Source organism: Dermochelys coriacea, chromosome 7 (genome assembly GCF_009764565.3).
Source record: "Dermochelys coriacea isolate rDerCor1 chromosome 7, rDerCor1.pri.v4, whole genome shotgun sequence".
Lineage (NCBI taxonomy): Eukaryota > Metazoa > Chordata > Testudines > Dermochelyidae > Dermochelys > Dermochelys coriacea.
The window spans coordinates 8,836,055-8,854,891 of NC_050074.1; the positions used below are offsets into that span (position 1 = coordinate 8,836,055).

The window sequence follows — 18,837 nt, forward strand, 5'->3', positions numbered from 1 at the left end:
AAAACTAGTTTGGTGATGTTATTTAAGCAATTGGTCTATGCACTTTGCATAAACAGGACCTAAGCTGCAAAGTCCGAGACAAGGCAAACTAAAAAAAAAAAAAAAAAAAAAAAAATCTTGGGCACAGTTCTGCACCTAATCCAATTTGCTCATTTCTTAGGCCTTGAACTTGCAAATACTTAACATGCACATTGATAATTTTACTCACCTGAGAGTGTCTCAGTTTTCTCATCTGAGCAATAAGGATAAATACCTCCTTTGTAAAGCACTTAAAGAAAGAGCTATACAAGTAGGTAGGCATTATTATTATTAGGAGTAGTCTGAGTTCAGTGGATCTGTTCCCGTGAATAAAGTTACCCCATGGACAAGTGTTTACTCAGATAATGTTTTAAAAACAGGAGCATTTTACCAGTATAGCATTATCAGAAAAGTGCTCCTACCACTTCTACCAGTATAGCTTATTCCCCCACCCCCAAAGTGAAAAACTATACTGGCAAAAATAAGTTGGTAAAAGTGCACTGGGGGCTTTTGCCAGCCCAGCTGTGTTAGTCAGGGATCATACCTCTTCACATCCTGGATCCACATAGCTATGCCGGCAGATGTCTGCACTGCCCACACCCCCTTAGACTGTAAACTCTTTGGTGTAAGGAAAACTTTTTGGTTCTGTGTTTGAATGGCACCTAACAAAATGGGATCCCGGTCCATGACTGGGGCTCCTAGGAGCCATCACAATGTAAACAAGAAATACTGAGCATTTTGCAAGATTGGGGCCAAACTGAATATCCCACCCCAAATGTTTCTCTCTAGAACTGGACATTTAAGCAGCACCTTCCTTAGGCACTGAAACAAGCGGTCTGATTCTCAAAAAGGTACCAAGCATCTACATCTAGTCCATTGGGTACTCAGCAACTCTGAATGTCAACTCATTTATTAGGAGCCTAAATCTGGTGCTTTACTTTAGGCAATCATGGCTAAATGTTGGCCTTGGAGCTCATCCTCCAATGATGGGTGCATATGTATATGTTGCATTTTATTTTCTTCAATTCAGAACGCTGTTTTAAAAAACTTAGAAAAATGTGTCAAGAAGCCCATGTTTCAGTCTATGAAGTACTGTAGCCCGGGCACTTTATGCTGCCTAATCTGGTCACTGCTAGAAATCAGACAAAAATTGGAGTGGTTTTGCAAAACCAAAACCAGATTTAGTTCTGATCCAGGTCCCAGCTAATCCAAATCTCCACATTTTGTGGGAGCTGGATAAATGCTTCCAGTTTTTGTCCCACCGATAGTCACTGTTCCACTATTTTGATAGATTCTTCCCATTGGAGGTGGGAAGTAATAGTAAACTGTATCTCTGTTTAGTTTGGCACAAACTATCATGCAATTCAGTCAGATAAAAGAGATGTTTCTTGACATCAGCACAGCAGAGTTATTCTTATGTTGCAGACTAATCATCTTGGCTCCTCGTTTGGGATCTGGGGCACCACTTAGAGTAAACTGCATTTTGCTGATGCCAGCATTTTCACACTGTTTCAACAGAATGTCTGCCTTCAGTGGCATTTTTTGCGTTTCCGATGGAAATAACAAACAAACAAAAAAATCACCCCTGTCACGGTATTACCGACAGAAATACCACACAAATGCTTTCTTCTGTAGTTCAGACACAGAAACATAGCATGGGGGCAGGCTGGAAAAAATTACAGTAATCTCTCCCTCTCCTTTGCCCAGTTCCATGAAATGATAAAAATCAAAGAGGTGAACACAATGCAAGGAAGTTACTAAAATCTCCAAGAGAGAGGGCACTCCCAAACTCAGACAGCTCATCCTGACATACAGCCAAGCTGGGGAAATCTCTAAAAGTGAACTTCTAGCACAATTATGATATTGTTTTTTAAGCAAGAGAGTCTTAGAAATGTAAAAAATCGGAAAGGGAAAAAAATCACTGCAGGTAACGTGAATTTTTAGAATTTAGCAACACCAACTCCAAACAGAGCAGAGTCAGAAGCCAGCAGGCCCCCCTCTATACAGTCACAACAGTTGGGATGAGAAAAAACTTAATTTGAACCCTTTTGTTATAGCTAGATGACTTAGCAACAGAAAGATACATCTATATTTATTAGAGCATAAGCTTTCGTGAGCTACAGCTCACTTCCGAAAGCTTATGCTCTAATAAATTTGTTAGTCGCTAAGGTGCCACAAGTACTCCTTTTCTTTTTGCGAATACAGACTAACATGGCTGCTACTCTGAAGCCTATCTATATTTATGACAGACTTTGGGCCAGATCCTCAGCTGGTGTAAATCACTGGAGCAGTGTGATGTCAGTTGCACTATGCCAAACTACTCTCTACCTTTTTATTTCTTTCATTCTCAAATTAACGGATTTTTGTTTGGATTAGCTGGGGCAGGGGGGAGGAATGTAGGCTGAAAAAAAAAAACCCAGAATCTAAGAGATGCACTAGGTATGTCACTTCAGTGCACAACTGAAAATGGGATTACCAGTCTCAGCATTGTCCAACCTTTGAGCACATCAGAAACTCCCCAGAGCTTCTCTTGAGACACATGAGATTACACTAGCAAGGGTGTAGATGGTGTATGGCAGTTTGCACAATTCAGGGTTTGAGTCTGTGCTGTTAGCTGATCGTCCTCATGCGCAAAAGATTACGTTAAGTCTTTTAAATACGTTTATTTTTGCCAAGCAGGACTTCAAGCAAACGTAACAGGAAACAAAATGAAATACAAACACATAATGAAAATACCTTATGACGAGGATTGTGCCATTCCATACCAGAAGCCTTACCTGTGACCTACTCAATATACTAGTGACTCGCGTCATCACTCAAAGCAGAAAATAAAAGAAAGGTGTATATTTCCATAGCATTTATGGGGTCTCATGGTGCCCTTTGAGAAGATAGCCTTTAGGAGGATTATGGGGAGAAGTGCTGATGAAATATTGCAAGAGGTACATAAAAGCTTAATGACAGGTTTCAGAGTAGCAGCCGTGTTAGTCTGTATCCGCAAAAAGAAAAAGGAGTGCTTGTGGCACCTTAGAGACTAACAAATAGAAACTCTTCCTCCTACCTATCAAACAATATTGCTTAAAATTCTAATATAACCATGACAGCAATGGACATCATTGGATCCACTGATATGTGGATGATGCCCCTGCAGGAAAATGAAAGTGGAAATCCCCAAAGGAAGGCGGGTCAGATACCATGTAATAGAAATGTTGATCCTGGAGTTGCCTGCTCATAATTTTTTTTATTCTAGCGAGTACTGTTAAAGATTGCTATCCAGGAAGATAATGAATGTTGAGTGTGGCATCCATTCTTGTGCTGATGGATATCATTTCCAGTCTGATGAGAAGAGATTACCCTGCTGAACCCAACAAGACATGCTTAATCTCCCCATTTAGACTCCACTGTCCTCCAGGGATTGTCACTTTTCTGAAAGAATGCAAGATTTATGCAGTAAACTAAAAAACAGACAGCTGCCTTTCACTTTGAAAAGCAGCACTTGGGAGAGGCTCTTGGGCCAAAGCAAAATGCCAAGGAAATCTGTTGACAGCTTCACCCGCTATAAATTAGCTATTCTTTGGTTTACAGAAACAGAGGTCAGGACAAGAAATATTCAGACAGTTGTGAAGAGCCTGATCCAAACCCACTGAAGTCAATGAAAAGACTCCTATCGATGTCCATGGATTTGGTATCGGACTGTAGGCTGGTATTTGTTCAGGGTGAAATTCATCCCTGTGCTGCACAAGGCCTATGTAAACACTTAAGTGCCACTTCAAAGTCCTATTCTGAAGTTCATTCTAAGGCCCTTACTCGATAACCCGGGGCTACTTAGGTAAGTGCTACTCAGCATGAGTATGGGTACCCGAATCAGGCCCTAGAGCAATTTCCATCCTTCCACACAGCAGTGATTTGCAGCGAACTGCACTATGAGTCATGGGCACCAACTCTGGGGGTGTTCTGGGGGTGGAGCACCCATGGGGGAAAAAAAAATGGTGGGTGCTGAGCACTCTCCAGCACCCCCCACCCCCATCAGCTCCTCCTCCTCCCTCCAGCGCCTCCCGCTCACCACAATCAGCTGTTCCACGGCATGCAGGAGGCGCTGGGGGGAGGGAGAGGAGCAAGAGTGGGGGCACACTCAGGAGAGGGGGTGGAATGGGACAGCAGTGGAGTGAGTGCAGGAAGAGGCAGGGCAGGGTGGGGCCTGGGGCAGAGCCAGGGTTCAGGCACCCACTGACATATTAGAAAGTCGGCACCTCTGCTACGAGTTCCATAACAATGACTGGTTTCCTCATCAATAAAGGTCATATTGTAAAATCTAACTTTTTCTGCTGAGAGTTGTTGTCCCAAATATTCTGGGTTGTACGAACTTCAGTGAGAGGTGTCAGACAGACAGCTCTGGAGTGTGAAGTCCTCTATCCACCGACGAACCGCAACACGTGCATTGGCAATACAGAGCTTCTCTACTTACCCCATAATGTGCTCAGACCGGAAGAGATCACCTCTACAGGTTCACTCTCCTTTCCACTCAGTCCTTGGCATCTCGGTGGAGACTAGCTACAAAGCTGCCAAAGTGGGCCCTTCGTACTGGTGAAGTGAGAGACGTGAATGCTTGTCCGCTGGGAACTAGACCAAAAGTACGGATTTCAATAGACACAGGCTACCAAACACTGTTAAGAACATAAGAGTGGCCATACTGGGTCAAACCAAAGGTCCATCAAGCCCAATATCCTGTCCTCTGACAGTGGCCAATGGCAGGTGTCCCACAGGGAATGAACAGACCAGGTAATCCTCAAGTGATCCATGCCCTGTCACCCAATACCAGCTTCTGGAAAACAGAGGCTAGGGACACCATCCCTGCCCATCCTGGCCAATAGCCATTGATGGACCTTTCCTCCATGAATCTATGTAGCTCCCTTTTGAACCCCGTTATAGTGTTCCAATGGCCAATACTGAGCACCACTAGGCTGAATTCAAACTGGTTAAACAGAGGTGAAAGGGTCTTCAGCCCTGTTTCCCTGGCTGTTCTAGACTCCAGACAAACCACCCTCCCAGATTAACTTTGGTTTAATCATTTTGGGTGGGGTTTTCACAAGTGCTCAACATGGGCCTGACTCTGCCCCCACGGAAGTCAATGGGAGTTTTAGACCATTCACCTCTGCAAGGCCTTTTTTCTTTCATTTCCTCCCGGCCCTTGGCCTTTTGTTGTCATCCGGCAAGATAAGGAAAAGTGCTGAGGGAACCCATTTGGTGCTCTTCTGCACCAGTTCCACTCTTGAAACTAGCATGCCTCCAGTTCGGGGCTGTGGGGCACTTGCCAAATAAAAAAAGTTGAAGGAATCTTATGTATTCAGGATTTCACAAGTAAGAATTTCTTAAAAACAGTGAGGGAGGGATTTTGCCCTCACATCAAGCTATTGGGCTCAATACAGGGGTAACTGGTTGAAACGTAAAGGGCAGGAGATCACAGTAGATCCTGTTCTGGCCTTAAGCTCTACAAATCAGGGACCCTGCACTCTGGCGCACCAGCATAAAAGGGGCTGAAAAAGCCCACGGGAACATGTCCTGGGTGAAGGGCCTGCAGAAGACTGCCAGAGCGGCCCTATGCAGGATCTTTCACAAGTCCAGTTAGAGGGGGGTACCAGGCGGTGGGGCTGCAGCACATTCTGGAAAGCTCTGGTGCCTGTAAGCAGCTACGGATGGGCTGCACCAAGGCTCCCTGAGTTGCATCAGAAGCAGCACTAGTCCAGAATCAGCAGGGTGTAGAGAGTTTAAAGCCATCTTAGCCCTCCACTCCCACTTGTGCTGTGCCAAGAGCGGTGGGTACCACACAATTGCACCCTGAGTGCACTAATCAATTGCTTGTCTTAAAGGGACGCTTGTGTTCTATCACTACAACAAAAACATTCCCCCCCCCAGCCATATGATTTAAAACACTGAACATTCCCTAAGCACTCCAGGGAAAACTTCACAAGTTTCCCCGGAGTCCTTACTCAGTCAAAACTCCCCTTACTTCAAGGACAGCTTAGCCTAAGCACAGGCTGAAAGTTTTGACCTGTTAATCATTAATCTAGATGATTTCCTTCATCCTACTTTTTACAGGTACAATAATTTCCAAACACTCAGCAGAAAGGCAAAATCAGCTGAATCTCCAGTTGTGTTTCTTGTAGTTCCAGTTAAGTTTCGAATATTATACCCTTTACTATTATCAGCAGCAGCAGCAGCATTCCAGATGCACCTATAGACTCCAACCAACCTCACAAATCCACTTTGCCAGGCACAGTACAGGCACATAGGCAGAGACAGTCCCTGCTGCCATGACCAACTTACAATCTAAACAGACACTACACAATGGGATGAAAGGGGCCTGACATTCAAGGAAAAAATTGAGAACTGAGGCATGGAGGAATTGCAAAACTCCCATTGACTTCAACAGGGCCGGGATTTCACCCAGAGAGGTTAAACGACTTGTGATAATTGAGCCTACAAATTTACCCTCATTGTGAGCGCCATTGTAAAAAGTGAATGAAAGTTCATAACATGTCACAATAACCAATAACAATAAATGTTGATGGGAGGAGATGGAAAAGGGAGTCTGAAAACCTGAATTAGTCCAAACACAGAGACTCCTGATATAACTGAAGGACTGGGTTAAGATCCTGTCTGGTAAACAAAGCGTGGAACCAAAAATCAATTAACCAAAATTGTTGTGTTGGAAATTAGGTCTAATTGGTGGATGAAATAATAAGGGGATGTGCTATTCCACCATTGCTGACTAAAAGAAGGGAAGAAGTGAGTTTCCCTAACGTGAGTACTACCCACATCATCTCTTGAGATGCTGGGATCAGAATGACAAAGGCTCAGTGATGTTACAGTTACCCCTGGGGGAATTCTGCATCACCTCGAGTGCACAGAATTCATGTCCCCCACAGATTTCTTTACTTCCCCGCAGAAAAATGACTTCTGATGGGGAAGCAAAAGGAAGCAGCAAAAGTACTCACATATCCCTTCCTGGCAGCACAGGCAGGTTGGTTTGGGCACCCGGAGCAGCTTGTAGAAAGGTAAATCGCTGCTGGGGTGGGGGTGGGGAGAAAGATGGGCAGTCATGCGTGTGAGAGAGAGTGACACACTGTCCCTCTCGCTTGCTATTGCGGCACGCTCAGCGTGGAAGTGCAGGGCTTCGGGTGTTTCTGAGGAGGTAGGAGTGGGGCACACTCTCTCCCCTCAGGCAGAGCAGAACGTATACTCCTGTGGGAATTTTGCACCACTGCACAATTTTGCAGAAATTAACGTGCGCGCGGAATCCCCTTTCCCCCGCAGAAATGGGCTGCAGTAGGTTAGCTGCCACTCGGGCCACTAGACCTAGCAGAGCCCAGCTCACACATAGAAAACACTGCTGGGGGAAGGGAGGGTTCCTGGCAGCTGCAGTTCCCAGCATGCCCTGAGGGATGGAGGGTGATAAGCAGGCAACTCCATGCAAGCCTGGTAGCGAGAATCAGGCTGTTTCTCCCTCTGGGTCCCTGGAGAGAGAGGGGACGGGTATCTGGGCTGGGAGAGAGGGACACGGATGGGCTCTGAAGGGGGAAAGAGTGTGGGTATCCGGGGCAGGGGGGGCTTGTGGCTGGGCTCTGAGGGAGGAAGGGGGTAGAGAAACAGGAACTAGGTTGGCATAGGGTTTTCTTTAACTCTCTACTCCTGGGGGAATTTGTGTGTGTATGTCTATCTTGTTATAGACATACTTGCTGATAGGTATTTTAAAATAAATTACCCAAATAATTGAAACCTGCATGAATATGTAGTGCTATTTTGATCAATAAAATTTTGCAGAATTTTGCAGAATTTAAGAATAGTGCGTGGGATTTTTAATGTTTTGGCATAGAATGTCCTAGGAGTATACAGTGAGTCTCAAGAAATGTCCTGATCAGACCAGGCCAAGAGAGGGACTGTGATGACATCACCAGTTCCACCGGATCAAGATGAATCCCAACCACCACCTGGGATGCGAGACTGTGTGTGTGCGCGCGCATGCGCGCGCGCCTCTCTCTCTCACACACACACACACACACACACACACACACACACACACACAGTCCTTTTCCATCTTATTTCTTCTCTTTCCTATCCTTCTCCTTCGGCCTTCAGTCTAATCAGAGACTGGCTTAGCCGCCCAAGACTGTATATTTTGCAATGCTTCTCTGAGCCGGTGACCAGAGAGGCTGCTAAAAGAAATGCCCTAAACAGCCCAATGCTGGTACAAGTTTGCCAGGTCTCTGAGTGGCTGATGAGACCTTGTGCAGTGCCTGTGGTTTTCCAGCAGCGAGGTTGCAGGTGAGACTCAACACCAGAGATAGAAAATGTAGCTTCTATCTTCACTGTTCTTTTCTTTCCCCTTCCATGTGCATCTTGTTTTATCTTCCAGGAAACAGAATCAGACTAACAATACAAGCTCCAGCCCATCCCAACTCACTTCTCCTCCTTTCCCTAGAAAGGACAGGTATTACCATCTCAAAGACTGTCAAACAAGCCACTTTTCCTTACAAAACCTCTCTCCAGTTAAAGGGAAAGGAAACGGAAACCTAGAATATGGTTTAAACAAAAGCCTAAAGTCATACTTTACATTTGAAATGCGTCAATGCTTTTTCCATTTTTTCTGTATCTTTAATAAAAGGTTTAAATGCTTTTTAACGGTATTTTTGCCATGGTACTAAGCAGCTCTGAGGTCTCTGTATATCAAACCCTGAACCTTGTTTAAAATGGTTTAATGCTGGACAGTGACAGGGTCATGTTAAAACTTCTGACCTTTTGGGCCTATGTAGAACATCTAAATTAAAGCAACAGGTCACCCGGGAAGCCTGTAGCAGAACCAGGAATCGAATCGGAATAGTCTGATTTCCAGTTCAAGGCCCCAGAACCTTCCTTCCTCCCCAGTACTGTCTTCACTAGAAATACTGGGCACATTAATGACTGGTCGACTTCCCCGGCACACCTCACAAGGGTGTCATGGGTGCCAGCCACTATCTAAGAAGTAAAACCTGCTCCCCCTCATGTTCCATTGCTACCATGCTCAGTTCATTCATATGAATGCTGAAGATGAGATTCCTTTCCATTCTGGCTGAGGATTTTGATTTATCAAGCAGGTCCAGGCTCCTGCCACACCAGCCTTCTAGTGCAACAGAAGAAACTGCTTCCATTCCCTTCATATTTGCATAAGCCTGCTCTTTTACAGCTTTTTTTTAAAAAAAAAAAAAAAAAGAAAAAGCCCAAAAAGGTTATAAAAAATAGATCAGGCAAACAGAAAAAAACCCTGCTTGGTGAGGACTTTGGTCAATGAGATGTGAGGCTGTATCATTTATTGCAGATAGCTCGCTTATAAAAAAAATGACGCTGTCAATGTAAAATGAATAAAATAAGTTGGTATTTTCACAAGCTTTTCCCAATGGCTTTAGAATAAGGTCACCTTGATATTGTGGGAAAGAGCATGATTTCAGCCTCGTGCTACACAGATTGCCACACTGTAGTTGGCCATTTGTATGTTAAAGGAGACAATCATTCAGAAAGCCTCCCTTCCTTTGAGAAAGGACAGTATTTTTTTCAGGATCCTGAAACACAATATGCAAAAGCTTCGCATTAATCAGTTAATCTGTAATTTTTTCTGGCTCCCTACAATACACAAGTCTACTCACATACGATCACATTCCATAAGGCGAAAGTGCACTTTTGTGGAAAACTACACCAGAGGCTATATTTCATATTATAAAAAGACCAAATTAACATTGAATTACTTCCTACTGGTAGCATACCCATCCATCCAAAATGAATTCTTTGTCAAAAATCTATCCTCCGCGTACTAAGTCCCTATTATTATTTAAAATGAATAAAAACACTACAGAAAATAGGAACAAGGTTTTTTCCTCCTATTTCTTCTCAAAAAAATTTCCCGCAGAGAACTCTGTCTTTGTAAAGGGATCCTATTGTTAAAACAGAGTTGCCTTTCGCACCTTAGTACTTGAAGAGCCAGGACTTCATATTGTGGCTACCTTTATATTTGGTAGCAGTGTAATAAAAACCTCAAACACCACTCAATAAAACATTAAGACATAAGAGGAGCTAAATGGAACAAAGGACTAAAGCATATTGTGCACTGACCATGTCTGACCCATGGAAATACAAAGGGCTCACAATTCTAATTAGTAAAATGCTCAGTTATGACTTAGATCATGAGACAGATCTTCTTGCCTGTCTGCTATTCTGTATTATCGGAGCTGGTTTTTAGCATTATCGGGCCCTCTAGTGGAGCTGAAAGGCTGCTGGAAGTACACTTTAACTAAAGCTCCTCCAGCTTGGAACGACGACCCACGTACATGAAAATGTCAAGGGGAGAACCACAGCAGTAGGGTTCTTGCCAGAAAGCTGCATTGTTGGTGGCATGCATTGCATGGCTGCATTTTTTGGAATCTAAGGTGTTCAATCAAACACATAGGGTGAAGTCCAGGCGCCAGTGAAGTCAAATGAGAGTTTTGCCACTGACTTCAATGGGAGCAGGATTTCACCCATGAAGTTGACAGTCCTCATGGCTGAGCTGAACTGTTGTCTTGAGTCTGCAGCAAGAAAGCCTGACACAAAAACATGATCAAGAGAGGAGAACGTCCCTCACTGATCTTACTAGAAAGATACATTTGAATTTCAGTTTTAGTGACAATGACATTTCAAGTTCATAGGAACGAGAAGGAATCTCAGCAGAGCAAATATTGTTAGACATAAAAAGAAAAAAAGAGTACTTGTGGCACCTTAGAACCTAGCAAATTTATTTGAGCATAAGCTTTCATGAGCTACAGATCACTTCAAAGTATTCCTTTTCTTTTTGCGAATACAGACTAACACGGCTGCTACTCTGAAACCTATTGTTAGACATATGCACTGAAACACAAATTGCAGTTTTGTTCCTAAGGAATGACCCTCTGTTTTTTGCCCTTCTGATTACAAAGATTTTATTTGTTCTGCTGGCTGCCACTCAGCTCCCTAATCCACCCCAACATCCAGTCCTTCACACACACACACACACACACACACACACACACACACACACACACAGTGTTGCTACACTACTCTTTCCCCTGTTTCTGATCAGATTCCCAATACCATACCGTATTTTACTTATGTAATATTTCCCCAACACCACACACACACCCCCATTAACTCCTGATAGCAGTTAGGCTGTCAGCTATAGTCGGCTGTTATCTTTTACTCAACTAACTACTAGAGAGGGGGACAGTACACACTTTGCCCGTGCATTACACTAGCTTTTGCCGGGCTGATGATTGTTTTTTCAGCTTTGGTCTGTTGACCAGAAAAGAGGTTGATTAAAGATACGATTTTCCAAACATTCTCTTCTGTTGCTGCAGACAGTCTGCCAGTCCATCAACAGTAGCTCTTTGCTCCCTGCCCATATACATACAACACTTGCACACAGTAAATGACAGGAGTTTTTCTCGTATGGCGGACAAAGGACTTAATTTGATGGTCCCACTGCTAGGCAGAGCTAACACCTGCCAGGAAAGCACTGCGAGAAGGGGAAAAAGCACGTTTGAAAATGCTACTTCTTTCCCTAAACTCAGCAAGCAGGAAGGGAGAGTCTGTTTTCGATGTCAAATGCACTCCTGTATTATTCATTAAGATGGCTTGTATAAAAACCAAGCCATTACATATCTCTATCTTCCCTATTCATGCATCACTTAAAGAATGCAAAGTAGAACACTGGTGGAATCCCAGAAAATGGTCATCAACATGGGTACAATCCTGCCCCATCAGAGTTTGCAAATGAAAGCTGGCCCTTGCATTCATTATAAATTGCTATTCTATGTAAACCATACAGAGCAGGGCTCTGCTTTAAGGAGTCGCTAGAGAAGGTTTCAGGCTTCAGAGCATGGGATTTTCCATTGCTGGGTAAGAACAAGCCAAGTATTATTTGGTCACACTACCCAACCACTTGCAAGCAGACCCAGGTTGGCAGCATTTCAGGTAGCTAGTAAAGGAACAAGGCACAGCATGAGGAAAGCCAAAGCTACTCAGTTGGCTTGTGACAGAGGCAGCGAACAAAAAATAATTGATCTGCAAATCTTGCCTATAAATTACCTGAGAAAGCATTTATTCCACACATTCTAACTTGTCATCTAGGACTGCTAAACAAAGACAGAAATGATACCTTGGAGTAAAAGTGGCCCCACCCCATTCCAGCACAGTATAGGAATGATATTTCTTCCTGCTCACTGCTTATTTATCTCTGTTTCAAAGCATGTTTTCAAAATGTATGTCAAACAGATTACACTATTTTAATTACAAACAAGCCCAAGCCTCTAGGTTGGGGTCAAGATCAGGATCTCTGATCTCTAGTTTTAATGCATTGTATATTGACAGTCTGTTCTGTGTTGCTGCCTTCCAGGAGTGAAGGATGTTTTGCAAAACAAAGGGAGACAGAGCAGTGGGGCAGTACAGAGAGAGGGTGTAAAGATTAACCCTTAGCTTTTCTAGTCTTCCTATTACTGTAGTGCCTAGATCCTATTTCTTAGACGAGATGTTCCAGAATACCTTCTCCACTTTGACAACATTCTGCTGATTGCTGGCTTCTTATGGACAGTCACTCGTGCAAGCGGAGTATTGGAGAGACAGCTATAGAACTTTGTATTCTTTATGGCCCAAACCAACACCAGTGAGGTCAATGGGAGTCTCTCCTTGAATCAGGGTCTTAAAAAGGGGAGGGGGGGACCAAACAAGGTTTTCCAGCTTGAATCCTACCAGCCCCTGGTATTAGGGGTTAATCACCTTCCTCAGTAATAATACTGGTATTTGGATCTACATTTTCACAAGTGATCAGTGCTTTGGGAACTTGAGACACCTTAAGGGGCCTGATTTTCAGGGGTGGATACTCAGCACCTTCTGAAAGTCAGGCCCTTTTAAGGTGTTTCAAACTGGGCACCCAAAACCACTAGTTTCTTTTGAAAAGCTAGGCCCCTAGGGGATACTATGAACATGCTGTAATGCTACCTGTTCAGTGTGCATAAGCATTTCTCAGAAGGTGTGCAGCCTCTCCTTCTGGAGTCTATCCAGATCAAGCTCTGTGGACTCCTGTTAAAGTGAAAGTGAAACTATTCTTAAAAGGGAGACTGAACATTACTACCTACTGGAAAGAGGTTCCTCTTACACCATCACTTTTAAAAAACAGTGGTGCTATTTTGGGGCTGGAGGGAGAAGATACAAACTCCTCAGAAGTTGCTGAAACTAAAGAACAGCTCTTTGGGAGCAGAATGTCGGGAACGAAGGTCTAATCTGTGAGTCTCTTACCCTCGATCATTCCTGGTGTACATTGAACTTGAACACAGAACACGGATGGTGCAGTTTTAACTTTGGCTCAGATTTCCATTGTAATGTCACTGTAGTGAGACATATCTCTTATCTCCCCATGTGAATGACACACTGCAGCTGTTTGACTAAGGGACGAAGGAAGATTTCTGCACTGAGATGAAAGGTTGAATTTGTTCGTATGCCCTCTCAGTGCCTCCATGGTTAACACTTTCTCCCAGCCACTTTGAAAGTGGCCTATTGACAGCAGAAGATGTTTTCCTTGACCGCCACTCAAGAATTGGGTCATTGCTTCTGTACTAACAGATAAGTTTAATCACTTAAATATACAGTCTTATATAAAACAAAAGGTCAAATTCCAGTTGAATGGGAGCTCTGCCTAAGTTTGCACCACAGATTTTGGCCTAATTTATCATAAGAAGCAAAAGTTTAAGAGTCTATTAGTTGTATGTGTCTTGGACCTACCCAAGAGTGATCCACTTAAGCAGATTGATGTAATTTTCAAGTAGGTTGCTTATACTCTACAATAGCTTCTTGATATGGAGAGAGAATTTTTTTGTCAACTCAAAATATGCAATTAAGTATTCTGACATGCAAAAGTGAAAAGTATACCATCATTTGCATTGTTTCATAAACACCCATCATGCATACACATAATAGATGTTCTCTTCCTGTCACAGGTATTTCCCTTGGGATTTTCTGTAAAGTGCAGTTTAAAAGGCATGAAAAAGCTAATTTTTACAAGGCTGTGATTGAATTCTTGGTTGAATGACAACATCTATAGAAGCGTGTTTTCCGACTGCTAATTTTCTTGCATTCTAGAAAGAAAATTCAACTGTTGTGTCAGATCAGGAACCTGCTGCTCAGAAATGACTTTTCAGGAGAGGCCACACTCAATTGTCTGCATTCAATCCTTCCTCGGTCAACGTGCAATTGTCTGTAACCAATCTTTCCCCTGTAATGTGAGCCATTTCCACAGAGGAGGAAAAGGACTACCTGAGAGACAAGGGTAGCACTAGATCATCCTATGATGTTCAATTAACTGAAGTAGTGCTGAAACTTTTTAGCCAGGTACAGAACGTTTTACAATGCATCTTATCTAATTAGAATGTCATCTATCAGTCAGTACAAGCAGCAACAACCAAGCACTTCCAGCACATGTACTACCAAGCTATCACATCTGTTTCAGATCAGATTTACATCCAACTATACATATGAGGCCATATCCACAGCTAGTGTAAATCAGTTCATTGCTACTGACGTGACTGGAGCTATGTCAGTTTTCCCCAGCAAATATCCATCCTAAAATTAGTTTTTTTTTACTAATGTTTACCGTTTCTTTTCTGTTTAATTTCCCATAAATCCTACCACTCAAGGCATCAAAGTGAGCTTGAGACCTTTTCTGTACAACAGAAAGGTGAAATTGCAATAGCTCATGAATCAATCAGTGCACTCAATGTTTTCAAGTTGCAAAAACAGTGCCAGGTAACACTTAGCAGCCTGATAAAGAGGCTTCACAATGTTGGAGAACCCCAAGTGATAACTGGGTGGCAGCTGAACGTTAGTTATAGTACAAATCCAAGTTAGTGCTTTGTACTACTCTTCAAGACGCAACAATGCTGATTAGCATGAGCATGTAGACAAATACAGCAGCTGTACGGAGTTCAAATCCAGGTTGCTGGAACTTGTTTTAATTAGAGAAGGCGTTTTGGCAAGAACACAGGGATCCTTTAGCTTCTACCTAGACAAAAATCACTAGAAGAGGCTAGGAAGAACATCAATGTATTGTTTCACTTGAAAGCTCCACTTTCTAGTACTGAACAGCAGAGTTAGCACTGGGAATGAGCCCAAGTCTGGGAATCAGACTTGAGCCAGACTTGAGGTTCTCATTTAGAGATAAGAGTGCTACCATCTAACATGGCAAGAAAGCAACTTCCTCTTCTGATTCAAATTATATCTTCTCACTGTTTGTCTCAATACCCATGCTAGGGAAATGGATAATATACAGTAAAGATTAATTTAACAAGAAGGATATGGGTAATTTAATGGAAGGATTGACTCGGGTAGCACTAAGGGCCTGATCCAATAGGAATCTTTCCATTGATAAGGGCATATATTAACAGGTGGAAGTTAAAGCTATATTTTAGAACAGAAACTATCCGTATAACTGTTTAAGATTTAAAAAAGAAAAAAGGAAAATGATAAGAATAAAGTCCCAAAATCTTAGCAACTGTGAAGTTGCTCAAAAATTGCCTTGTGAACAGCACTACATAAAATTACAACAACTCTTTTTGGCTGTTATTTTAACCTTTCACACTGATTGTAAAACATTGTCAACAGCTTCATCAATTATCCATGGCTAAAAAAGTGGACTCTAATGTTCTGCAAGTGTTATTAATTGGTCTCAGTGGCATGTAATGAGTTTAAAAGCTCCTACCTGTGTGCCCTCGGGGATGGTGGCTAGAGGCGGACAACAATTTACAGCACACCATTAACACATAGACCAGAAAGAGCCAGTGAGATAGCAGCATTGATTTGGCACAGAATCTCATCCTGTAGGCAAAAAAGAAAGCAGCTGTGTGAAAGAACAATATAATTAGGGAACAGTGCAAAAATGCTTCTGGGAAGAGGAAAGCTGAAAAGATGCTGACCAGTGATTGAAATGGTTTATTACCAGGTAATACTGACAAAAATCAAATTCACAAGTGTGTTTCATCATTAGAAGAGCTGCAGTGGTCATTGACACAGCCATGTACGTTCTTAGTGACTTCATTAGGTTCTGTGAATCTAAAATTTAAAGTAAGAACCTTGCACACTCAAAGCAACATTAAATTTAAATATCTACACATTGAATGTTACTTTGACCAGGTGAAGTCTTAAACTGGACCCAGCTCAGATTCAGAAACAGAACAGGAAAATCCCTCTATGATTTAATAATTTTCAGGACACATTTTCAAAATAAAGCTCAGCTCCCATTTAGGCACTTAAGTGAAGTAGCTGGGTTGTTTTGCGTAAAGAAGGACTCAGCATGCAACAGCTCCAATTGAGAATAATGGGGGCTGAGCCCGGGTGGAAATCTGGCCGCAATCTGCTTTGCAAGCATTCCCTACCACATCAAGCAGTTGGGTAACTGCTCCTTACAGCACTACTGCAATATAAAGGTCAGATTCCTGTATTCTCATTCATGCTGAATAGCAACTTATTCCACAGCTTATTCCAGGGACTATTTGAGGAGTAAGATACGTTGCCATGTAAGGGTGGCAGAATCAGGCCCAGTGGAGGGCAGCATTAGTGCTCAGGTCTTCCCAGCTTTCATTCCTCTGACATGGCTTCCACAGTAGCATTCATCATGGGGAAAAGTAATGTGATCATTTTCTTAAAATTGTATAAATAATACATCATTGTAATTCAAAGTACCCAAGAGTGTGCTGTGCACTCGTACCCTTAGATTCCATCTTTTCAGCAAATGCTGTATGCGAGAATATCTCAAACTAATTAAAAATTAGTTTATGCACTTCCATAAACTGAACTAAATACTGTTTTCAGAGCAGCAACTCCTGATCTGCAGTTAACCAGCATGCTGGGATTTGGAAAAAAGTCTACCTTGAGCATTCTTATTGATATCAAACCACCACTCAAAAAACAAAACAAAACAGAACTATATGGTCTTTTTTTGGGGGGGGGGCGCAGATTTCAGTTCAGCTTTCCCGGCGCAATTGCAAGGCAGTTTGTTTATTTGATTATAAAGTCAAACTGTTAGGCTAATCAGATCATGCAAGTGGGTGAACATTCTGAATGTTTACAAAAAATATAAAGAGGAGACCTCACGAAATGGACACATCTACCGTAATGGCTTCAGGAAGCATTTCCATTTGATTTTAAACATTTAAAATACATACCCCATCAACAACCAGATCTCATGTTTTCTCATTTAGAACGACTTGCCTCTTTTTCCTTTCCTGCATTATGCTGCTTTCCTTCTCTGCTTGTTCATTAGTGGCAATATTGGTACTGCCCAAACAGCTCACAAGAGCACTTTGCAATATCACAAACTATCAGGCTAAGAGCCTGTTGTAAATATATTTTAGCAACACCCATTATCTTATGATTGGGAAAAAAAAATACATTGGTGAAGAAGACAGCCACATCAGTGCATGCTCAGCTGTCCTTGCAGCATCTGCCTCTCCCCGCAAATTTCTTTTATAAACCATCTTTGTTGTACGTTGACTATTTAAAAAGTAAATGGTGTCTATTGATTCAAGAAAATGGTGTTATACTTAGAGCAGCCAGACAAGATTTTAAGATCTTTAAAGGGAAGGAGATGTCTGCCTATCGTAAGCAGCTACCTGCCTCTAGAAGCCAGTGTGTGGTTATGCTGTGCAAACAAAGCTGTAAAGGGGGAAAACACACATGGCCTGATTCCCATTTACACAGCTACAATGGTGTAAAAGGAGTCTTGGTGTAAATGAGGATCAGACTCACAAAATGGAGACTCACACTGGGCCATGCATTGGAAGTACTCCCCATGTGGAACTCATTCAGGACTGGGCCAGCTGTTAACTTCGAGGAGCTCCATTTCCGCCGATCAGTCTGGGGTTTGAGTCACCTCTCACTTAAACCAGTCTGAATCCAGCAACTCCATTAAAGTGAATCTGTGAATCTGGTGTAAGTGGGATAATCAGTGTTTTCAGCTAGGGCCTGATCCTGGTTGAAGTCTATGGCAATCAGAAAAAAATAATAAATAATAATCTACACAGCTAGGCTTTGGAATCCGCTTACCTCTGCCAAAATAACTATAGGCCAGATCCTTCTTTTATTTATCCCCATAGTCTTCAAAGGGGAGTCACTGCCTAACCGAGACCAGAATTTCACCTTAACATTTCCCTTGCTTCAAATACCCCTGAATGCACGATCTGGAGCCCCTGATTAACACTGTGTTTAGTAGTGCACACAAAATATGTAGCTTGGATATATGCGGTTATTCTTGTCATCAACATCATTCAATAGTTCCGAGCATAAACATTGGAAACAGACCAAACTATCTGCTGCTAACCCACTTCAGACCTCAGTTTCCCTGTGTAAATCTGAAGGAGCACTACTGAAGCCAGTGGTGTTCCTTCAGATACACAACAGTGTAATTGAAAGCAGACTTAGACCCTTAGAATTTAAACATTTGGAGCCTGATTTTCACAACTGCTGGGCACCCACAACTCCAGGAGAAGTTAAGGGGAGCCTCCAACATCTGAAAATCAGGCACAAGGAGGCAGATTTTTGAAAATTCTTAATACCTCGTTTGGACATCTAAATAAACTGCTCTGGGTCCAGCAGCTCCCATTGTTCTCACTGAGGGAGGAGGCTGATTCTCCATGGTTCTCAACAAAAGCAGTTGGGTGCTGACCTCTTTTGAAAATCTAGCCCTCATTTAGGTGCTTAAATAGAAGTTGAGCTCTTTTAAAAATCTGGCTCCAATTA

The 18,837-nt window shown here is 42.6% G+C and overlaps 1 protein-coding gene across 5 annotated transcripts in view; it reads right to left on the reverse strand.

Moving 5' to 3' along the window:
• The window catches only part of TAFA4 (TAFA chemokine like family member 4), a 108,542-nt gene that overhangs the window by 51,321 nt on the left and 38,384 nt on the right, over positions 1-18,837 (reverse strand). For all 5 annotated transcript variants that reach the window (XM_043519082.1, XM_043519083.1, XM_043519081.1 and 2 more), the window contains one exon: positions 15,803-15,918. In XM_043519082.1, the coding sequence (XP_043375017.1) occupies positions 15,803-15,918 (116 nt within the window). The remainder of the gene's footprint in view (positions 1-15,802; positions 15,919-18,837) is intronic.